General features: G+C 49.1%; 2 protein-coding genes across 2 annotated transcripts; one reads left to right on the forward strand and one right to left on the reverse strand.

Annotated features, from left to right (window-relative positions):
- Positions 1–1,256: 1,256 nt before the first annotated feature.
- Positions 1,257–2,505, reverse strand: LOC100844974 (protein SENSITIVITY TO RED LIGHT REDUCED 1). Its single transcript, XM_003566599.4, has one exon. It carries the CDS (start codon positions 2,383–2,385, stop codon positions 1,525–1,527), a length of 861 nt encoding a protein of 286 aa, XP_003566647.1. The 5' UTR covers positions 2,386–2,505; the 3' UTR covers positions 1,257–1,524.
- Positions 2,506–4,143: 1,638 nt separating this feature from the next.
- On the forward strand, positions 4,144–9,724 carry LOC100827985. The gene is made up of 3 exons (XM_010233479.3): positions 4,144–4,302; positions 4,428–8,505; positions 9,363–9,724. The coding sequence occupies exon 2, from the start codon at positions 4,444–4,446 to the stop codon at positions 8,464–8,466; it is 4,023 nt and encodes a 1,340-aa protein (XP_010231781.1). The 5' UTR covers positions 4,144–4,302; positions 4,428–4,443; the 3' UTR covers positions 8,467–8,505; positions 9,363–9,724.
- Positions 9,725–9,729: the final 5 nt, after the last annotated feature.

A 9,729-nucleotide genomic window follows, 5' to 3' on the forward strand; every position in this document is an offset into this window, starting at 1 on the left:
TGGCATGCATGTGACGAACTCTGTGACGTCGATGTGATATAGCTAGACCGCCGAGATATATATACTTGGCCGACAGAATTTTCACGGCCGGCATGCCCGTGTTCCACTGTGGAGCTAAAATTAACTGTGTAATCAATTACGTGCACGCGCCTTCCTTGAATTTTCTGCGTTGCGTGCATGTGAAGGTTGCTGCGTGGTCTTTTTCTTCTTTCCCATCCATCCCAAAAGGGAAAGGGCACTGGAGTTGGGGCAAAAAGAAAAGAAGAAGAGAACGGACAGCACGCTGCTCACAACGTTTTTTTCCCTGACGTGTGACCCACCGTCGGTCGGCTTTGTGTCGGTCAGCCCGCGAACGTGCAAGGCCCACGAGAAATGGAAGGCCCATATAAGGCCCGTGCGGGAGTGAATTAGTATCGTAGCGACAGAAGAATGGTTTTCTAGCTTAGCGTATATGGCATGGAATGGAAATGTGCACACTTGTAGCAAGTCGCGGCGAACAGATAGACTGGTTTCCTGCCACAGATGCATAGATGCATTAACTACTAAGTGTAACTCTATGTGGAAGATCTCCACCAGTTCGAAGAGGAAGCTAGAAGGGACTGCAGAAGCTTTCCGCAAGGCGCAAATGCAGGTGCTGGGCAAGAGAGGAGAAACAGAAGGAGATGTGCTGATGTCTGAACCAGGGGAAGCTGCAGAAGGCAGCAGCAAGAAACGCAAGGTGAAGGCCCTGAGAACCAGCCAGTGGCAGAACAAGGAGGAGGAATGCACGGAGGAAACCAGCCCAGACAACTCGAAGGGACGGGCTCCGGAAACATGAAGAAGATCGCAGCAGAATCTGATCTTAATTCTTAAGTCACATATGTATAAACTGTGCTCAGGAGATATGAGGTAAGTCAGGAACATTGCAATGGTGCAGTTACCAGGAACAGAAGCAGAAAATAGATCCTGAGGGTTCTTAGGGGTTCTTTTTGGTTGTTTGGTACTTTGTGATGAATCTTGATGCTTGAACTAACAAAATCAATCATAGCGCAGCGTTACAGATATGTTCTGAAAGAGATATTGGAAACGAAAAGGTTATATAACCTCAGGAGACACTGGAGTTTCCACAAAATGACACATGCAGCACTACATTGGGAGTTTATTTTCTTAATTCATTGGCTAACATACAGAAATATGGGGTGGCAAGTGGCTACAAGTAACACAACTCCACGGCCGAACCCTGAATTCTTGATGATACAATACAGAATGCACACAGCTATACTTTCATTCAGCACTATATTGGGATTTGGGAGTTTATTCTCTTAATTCATTGGCTAACAGACAGAAATATGTGGTGACTAGTGGCTCCAAGTAACAAAACTCAATGGCCAAAACTCTGAATTCTTATAATGATACAATGCACACAACTATACTTTCATTCCTGTTCATTATAAAATCAAGATGAAGCAAGCACCAAATTGTGCTAAGGTTTCAATCTGATGAGTCTTTGAATGCATCTCCAATCATATAATACAAGTCATAGTATTACAGTGATAATTTCTCCATGGACAAAGCGTTGGAACTTATCTCCTTCCGGTCGGCGTCTTCGTCGTCCACCTCGAAGAAATGCCAGCTCGTCTCGTTGAAGGCGCGGACGAAGCCGTCTTCGTCATCGACGGCGCCGGCCTCGTTGACGCTCTCCTCCCAGGCGAACCGCTCCGCAGCGAGGACAAGCTTGGCCTTGGCGGCGGGGCCCGAGGCGCTGTCCTCCGCCTGGAGCGCGTACCGCTGGAAGCTGTTGCCGAGCACGCAGAGGCGGCGGAGCTGGGCACGGGGCTCCCAGTTGGCGTCGAGGAGCGCGTCGTAGAGCGCCGCCTCGCAGTGGGGCATGTAGAATAGGGTGGGCCCGGCCGCGCGGCGGCGGCACCCGTCGTCGAGGCGCGGGACGGCGAAGCCGAGCGCGGCGGCCGCGGCGCACTCGGCGGCGGAGAGGACGGGGTCGAAGAGATCCGCGGAGGCGTCCGGGAGGAGGTCGCGGCGGAGGAGGGCCGCGAGCGCGAGCTGGAGCCGCGCGGCGAGGGAGGACTCGAAGCTGCCGACGCCGAGGAGGGAGAGGCGGGTTGGGGCCAGCGAGGCGAGCCGGTGGCGGAGCGGGGAGTCCGGGAGGAGGAGGCGGCTGTACAGGCGGGAGGCCTCGACGCGGGAGATGGCGGCGCGGGCGCGGTCGACGAGGCGGGAGACGCGGGCGGAGTCGAGGGAAGGGTCGGAGGGCGACCAGGGGATCGGGGTCAAAGGGAGCGGCGGCGGGGCGTCAGGGTGGGAGGTGGTAACCGGGGGCTCTCGTCCTCGACGGAGGCCGCGGCGGCGGACGACGGTCCAGTCGGCGACGGCGGCGGCGGCCGCCATGGGGGCTGGAGAAAATTGGGGATTGGATTGCTCTGCCTCGAGATAGATTGTGGTGGCCTGATGGCCGTCTGATTGCAGTGATGAACGGTCCAGATTTGGCGGGAAGGGTTAGTCGTGACTGAAACCCTGGGGTTTCTGGTGATTGATCTCGGCCGTTTGTTTAGCACGAAAACCTCTGTTTGAAAACTTTCGAACTCAAGTCTTTCACGAAAATGGAACTTCCAGGGGACGATGCAAAAACAAGTCAGAGAAAAAAACACGAGATCTGAAAACGGAATGTCTTTGCGTACGACACTTTATATCCGACAAACTACGTCTGATGTTTTAGTTGGAAGGATAGAGAGTGCTAGCTTGGTGAATGGGACGCTGTATCAAGTTCGGCGATGGACATCGGGCCAAGTTTTATCATATGTATAGCACATTTATATTGGAAATAGGTTTCTCCGATTTACTCGATCAATTTTCATGGCTCGACAAAAACCAATAACATGGATAAGATAGCGCAAAACAAAATAAAAGTACAATATACGCTGCAAAACAGGCACGGCGTAATCCAATTCCATCATTGAATAATAATAGAGTGTAGCGCTACAAGTCAAAGAGATCTTTCAGCTAATGCATGGTCCTCCACAACTACTACCTATATGTGACTTTCTTTGACGCTTCATCTGCTAATTCTTACTTTCCATAAAAAAATAGCTTTGCGAAGTCTCATAATTAATTGAATTGATGTTCCAGGAAGAAAAAAAACCTTTCGAATAGTAAGTTGTGGACGTGGTGTACGGACACATCTTTGTTGGTTGTAGACAAAAAAAAAAGGATAACACAACACACAACACGGGGGTCTTATAGACAAGATGGAAAGTACTAGTGTGTTGGATCCATGACTAAAGTGCGTTGGAACACTCACACCGAGTAACTTGAAGACACAGAGAAGGAGGCAGCAAGGAGCACAACAACAACAACAACATACATCCGGTGACATTACACCAAATGTAGTGTTGACCGGAAAACTAAATTCTTTTCATGCGGGATGTAAAATTTGATTTCCTTTTTCTTCTCATATACTACAACTGTACTTTGTTGTGACCCATCAATCGATACAGTGTGATTTCTCACCATCATAACAAAAAAAAAGACTTGTTTCGAAGAAAAAACTAATACTCCCTCCGATCTGGTTCAAATTTGCACTTAAACAAACGACACTTATTATGAATCAAAGGGAGTAGCGTGAGACAACCAAAAGTCATTACTCTCTCGGGACGGAATTACTTGTCAAAATATTACATGTATCTAGACGTTTTTAAACATAAATACATCCATGTTTGAGCAAATTTGAGACAAGTCATATGGGTCGGAGTGAGTAATAAGTTGGTTTTCAAAACCTTGTTAATTATTCCTGCTACTGCAACTTGGCTAGCGAAACCTCAAACCTCACCCCGCGATCTCCGGTTAAGTTCCCGCGCAAAACCAGAAACCCGCCCACCCACTGCCCCGCCTGCCCCACGCCGTCAGACAATCCTGCCCCCACCTGTCAGAAACCCGGCCCCACTCGTCAGCCCGCGCGCTCTCTCTTTCCTTTCCGCTCTTCTCCTTCCTTCCTCTTCGTCTTCCCCCTTCCCGTCTCGTCTCGTCTCCTCCTCCCACCCGCACTCGGACCGGACACTTTTGCGCTCCGCCCCCTCGCCTCCCCGCTAATTCCCCGCCCCCGCCCTCCCCACCGGATCCGACGGCTCGCGCGCCCGCCACGTCGCCGTCGTCTTCCTCCTCCCCACGCCCGACTATTTATCCGCCTCCCCCTCTCCCCGCTCCCCCCCACAAACAACTACCACCTCTCCCGTCGCCCCCCGCCGCCTTAGGGTTAGGGTTTCGCGTCGCGCGCGACTCCTTCGGTTCTCGCGGACTGCGGCGATTCCGGTGAGTTTTTCCTGGTTTATTGTTCGATTTTCTTGGTTTCGGTGGAGTGAGAGTGGATTGGGGGCGGGGGCTGCGGCGGCGGCTAGGGTTTTGATATCTGTTTTGGGTTGGTGGTTTTGGCGCAGGGGTGCGAGTGAGGCCATGGCGATCGTCAGGAACAGCGGCGGCGGCGGTGGGGCAAGGGTCCCGAGGATGGACGACGGCGGGGAAGAGGAGGAGGAGGAGGGAGGAGGCTCGATGGAGGCCACGGAGGATGAGGAGGAGCAGGGGTCGCCGGTGACGGTGTCCGAGGAGTCTGAGGCTGCTGGGTTCTCAGGCCAGGAGGAGAATGGCGGTGAGGAGCAGGAGGAACTGGAGGAGGAGGAGGAGGAGGATGACTCTGGGATGGGGTCCGACGAGCTGGAGATCACGCAGCTCGGGGAGCCTGGCGCGGAGCTGTGCCAGGTCGGGGACCAGAGCGTCGCTGTGCCGCTGGAGCTCTACGACCTTGCCGGCGGCCTCGGCGGCGTGCTCTCGCTGGATGCGTGGAACGGCCTCCTCTCCGAGGAGGACCGTGTCCGCCTTGCCGCCTTCCTGCCCGACATGGACCAGGAGACCTTTGCCCGCATGCTCGTCGAGCTCCTCGCGGGGGAGAACTTCCACTTCGGGAGCCCCCTGGCCGCGCTCTTCGACAGGCTCAAAGGTGGGCTGTGCGACCCGAGGATCGTCTTGTACAGGCGTGGCGCCCGCTTTGCTGAGCGACGGAAGCATTACTACCGCCTGCAGAGCTACCACAATTCGATGGTCAGGGGGCTGTGGGAGATCAAGGACTGCTGGAAGAGCTGCGGCGGGTACAGCCTTGATGAGAGGCTGAGGGCGCTGGATTCGTTGAAGGCACGGCGGGAACAGAAAGATCGGGGTTTGAATCACAGGGCTGGGTCAGAGACTGACTCAGAGAGCAGGGAGTCTGCGGAGCAGTTATTGACAAGGCTGAAGCCAGATAAGATGGGGCTGAAGAAGTCTGGGAAGCTAGGAAAGGAAAGGTCGAAGGGGTTGCTGCGGTTGGGTGGGTCAAAGGGTTTGGATGATGAGTACATTGGAGGGGCTGGCCGTGATGCTGCAGTGGCTCTCTCCGAGCTTTCTCGTCAAGATAATGCTTATGGGTATGATTCGGGAGTGGTCTCTAGAGGGACTCTGCGCATGAGGGGCCGTGATTCCGAGGACATGGGGCATGACAGGGATTTGCCTAGGATCCGGCCGCAGAGGCCTCTGTTGAAGCCAGGAAAGAAAAAGGAATTTGTTGCGGGCTATGATAGCAATCCTTATGGAAACAACTACCGTGATAACCAGACTGGTTCTCCTTACTACCATGGCAGGAATGCCAATGCTAACCAGGGTGTCACCTTAGCGGCATCGTTTGAGCCTCCATACGCTGAGACTGCCAGGAATGCGAAGTACTCAGAGAGAGATTGGGTCTATGGTGGAAAAGGTGCCCAGAGTAAAGCTCTCAAAAGGGAAGAGATGGATTGGCCAACTGGTAGCCATGTTGATAATTTAAATGACTGGCAGGGAGGGCAGTCTACAGGTGATTACAGGAGCAGGAAAGCTCAAGGTGGTCATGGTCTGAAGGTCAAATCCTACAAAAGTATCGAGCAACAGTTTAATGGTGCACAGTTTAGGTCCGATTCTAGAGGCAAGATATCACAGGGGAAGAGTAAAGGTAAACCATGTAGTCCGTATGACCGGGTTGGCCATAAGGATTCCAGGAGCAAAGCTGTCTATGCTCGAAGCGAGGAGACAGAATCTGATTCATCAGAACAGTTTGAAGATGGTGTGGACATGAACCTTGTCGAACAACAGCCAGAACTTCACCATTCTGAGTTTCAAAGACCTGCATCTGGTTCCAAAAAGTCAAGTAAACTTGGCAAAGCAGTCAAAATAAATTATCCTGCTGCTACTGCAGATTTTGAACCCTATCAGAATCAGAGCAAAGGGGTGCACAGAGGAAAGGTTGCAGACCCTGATTATTTACGCGATGTGCACGTGGAGGTGGCAGAACAGATTAGTGAAGTGATGAGACCTCCAGCAGCAAGGAGTGAAAGAAAGCGCAAAGGAATGACAAATCTGGATATGCGCGGTCATGGCACCTCTGAGTTGCATGATCGCAATGAAAAACCGGATGAATTATTCAGGTCACCAGAAAGTGACAGGCTGGTCAGTAGAACAGGTTATGCAGTCCAAGATACAATTGGTGATTTTGATGGATCTGAAAGAGTGACGTCAAAGCTAGTAAATTGCAGCTCTGGGTCCAAAAAGCAAAAAGGAAGAGTTGAAGTTACAAGCCTGGATGAGCCTGGTGAGTATGCGCCATCTGGTCCAAACGTCGCGGAGAACAGCAGTAGCTTGAAGAAGAAAGGCAAAAGGAAGCCAGATATCATTACAGATGCAGCTACTGTAGAAGAACCAGCTCCTGTCGTACCAGAAATTAATGTGGTTGTAGTAGAGCCTGAGAAACCTAAGAAGAAGTATGTACCAATCACGCCAACTATCCATACTGGCTTTTCTTTCTCCATTGTACATCTTCTAACTGCCGTTAAGAAGGCTATGGTCACTCCTACCGAGGATACTCCAGTGGCAGCTATGGTCACTCCTACTGAGGATACTCCAGCGGCAGAGAAGCAGCCTGATGGGGAGGAAAGCAGAAAATGGTCCAACAATGAGGAACCTAGCAAAACTCCTCAAGAGCCAAGTGCAACAGAGCAAGCACAACAGGGTAATGAGGCTGGAGATACCAGTGCTGCAGAGCAGACTGCGCCGAGCAATGTACCGGCACTAACTGTTCAAGAGCTTGTTAATCGGATTAGATCAAATCCTGGAGATCCTAACATACTTGAAACACAGGAGCCCCTCCAGGATTTGGTTCGTGGAGTGCTGAAGATACTTTCATCTAGAACAGCTCCTCTAGGTGCAAAGGGCTGGAAATCACTAGTTTCCTATGACAAGTCAAACAAAAGCTGGTTCTGGGTTGGTCCACTACCTTCTGGTTCTTCATATAGCGATCCTAACGAAGAAACTTCTGCTGAAGCATGGGGTATACCACATAAGATGCTTGTGAAGTTGGTTGATGCATTTGCTAATTGGCTGAAAAGTGGTCAGGAAACCCTTAAGCAGATAGGATCCCTTCCACCACCTCCACCACCAAATCCTGCAAACTTGGATTTGAAGGAAAGATTCAAGGACCTTAGAGCCCAGAAAAGTTTGAACACAATAAGCCCAAGCTCTGAGGAAGCAAAAGCGTATTTTCAGCGTGAGGAATTTTTGAGATACTCGATTCCTGATAGAGCATTTTGCTATACTGCTGCTGATGGGGAGAAATCTATAGTTGCTCCCTTGAGAAGGGGAGGTGGAAAGCCTACAGCAAAAGCTAGGGGACATCCCATGCTCTTACCTGATCGCCCTCCTCATGTCACTATTCTCTGTCTTGTAAGAGATGCTGCTTCTAGGTTGCCTGGAAGAACTGGTACAAGAGCTGATGTTTGCACACTTCTCAAAGATTCACAGTACCTCAATCATGAAGAATCGAATAAAGAGGCTGCTGTTAATCAAGTTGTCAGCGGTGCACTTGATCGCTTGCATTATGAGCGTGATCCTTGTGTACTGTATGATAATGACAAAAAATTGTGGACCTATCTGCACAGGGGTAGAGAGGAGGAAGATTTTGAGGATGATGGCACCTCATCTACGAAAAAATGGAAGAGACCACGGAAAGATTCCTCTGATCCTGCAGAGCCTGGTGCGGGGAACGATGATCTAGAGGATGATGGCACCCCTAGTGCGAAAAAACAAAAGAGTGAGTTAGATCCGGCAGCATCAGGAGAAGATAAGGATGGTGGGGATCATGCAAATCAGGATCCATCTAACGGTGGTTTAGAAGGTGACCCTGATCTTGATGTTATTCCATCAACAAATGACAAAGAAGCACCTGAGCTTGATGCAAGGCCTGATGTTGGTAGCTCCAGACCTTCAGTAGGTGCAACCGCAGGCAGCATGGCTGATGGCAATTCAGCAAGAGCCACAGAACAGAATAACAATATGTCGCTCCCTGAGGATTCCACCAGCAAGGATTTTCAGGAAGGCTTAGACAGAGAGGGGTCAAAAGCATTCATGGATGAGACCTTGCAATAAATAGTGCTTAGCAGGACATATATTTGAGCATCAGCATAGGTAATTGCTCCATCTGAATTTATCCTTGATGCATCATCTCTAATTTTATCAGACATTGGTTCATTGTTTAGTGGTATTTTATCGTTCTCTTTATCCTATAGTAATATAAATTGAAAATTGTGATGATTGTTAATTGTATGAAACCTGTTCATTTATGTTAGGACATTTTTTGAGTTTTTCTTAACACCGAACTAGAAGTGCACTTTCTGCTGGAGCATATTTTCAGTTGTAGTTAACATAATAGTTCCACTATATAGCACTAAATAGATCATGAGTCATCACATGTTGCTGTAGTCGTAAGTTTCTCTTGTTTATTTCTTAATTTCCACAATTACCGTCAACCTGTACCTTTCCTTCGTAGGTTAAGATGCACAATATGATGATGACCTCTACATCCTTTTGTGTAGGCTACTTGTAGCACTTCTGTGGAATTCTGGGCTTGAGTTCTGTGAAAAATGAGAAGTTTCCTGTTTGCAATTATCTAACATTGTCAAAGGTCTCTAATATACTCTAGTTTATAATTAGGCAGGGTGTTTAGAACAGTTGCAGAAACCCCTTATTGCGCCCTAGCCATAAGGCATTTACTTTTCTCCATATATATGCGGTTTACTTTTTTTTCCTTATGGTCTTGCAGTAAAAAGAATAACACATGAAACTCACGTGAAACTAGATATTGGGCGACTTTCAAGTGGGATGCATCGATCCGAATCTGCTGATTATGATCTTAAGAGATTTTTTGTTTTATTTTAGTTCCTTGATTAGTAGATTCTTGTATATATCACACACTACCGAATAACACTTAATCCAAATCCTCTAATTTCTACCACATACTAACAATGTCCGTTTTGCTTTTGCAGGAATATGAGCGGCAGCCAGTTATGACGTCTGAGTCAGGCCTTCGCCTCGACTATATTTTGCAGTACAAGTAGTTCTTTTTCCTGGCCTTGTACATTCTTGTCAAGAAACAGGCATCATAGTTTTTTTTATCCCTAGTGGCCTTGTGCAGTACTGATGCAGATGTAGTTCTCATATAAAATTCTTAGATCAATGTTTATGTAACTACCTTTTCGTTCCTTCCATATTTGGTACCAGCCTGCATGCTCCAGTCCAACAGTTGAGGGTGTCTCTAAACAGAGATTTGTCATCAGACACTGAACAGAGATTTGGTTATCAGATCATTATACTTCTATTCCTTCAAGGAAAATCCTAATTTTCTTAATTCGT

Source organism: Brachypodium distachyon, chromosome 2, assembly GCF_000005505.3.
Source record: "Brachypodium distachyon strain Bd21 chromosome 2, Brachypodium_distachyon_v3.0, whole genome shotgun sequence".
Taxonomy (NCBI): Eukaryota; Viridiplantae; Streptophyta; class Magnoliopsida; order Poales; family Poaceae; genus Brachypodium; species Brachypodium distachyon.

Coding starts and splice junctions, on each gene's coding strand:
- LOC100844974 (XM_003566599.4), bottom strand. CDS start 2,385: ATGGCGGCCGCCGCCGCCGTCGCCGACTGGACCGTCGTCCGCCGCCGC.
- LOC100827985 (XM_010233479.3), top strand. CDS start 4,444: ATGGCGATCGTCAGGAACAGCGGCGGCGGCGGTGGGGCAAGGGTCCCG.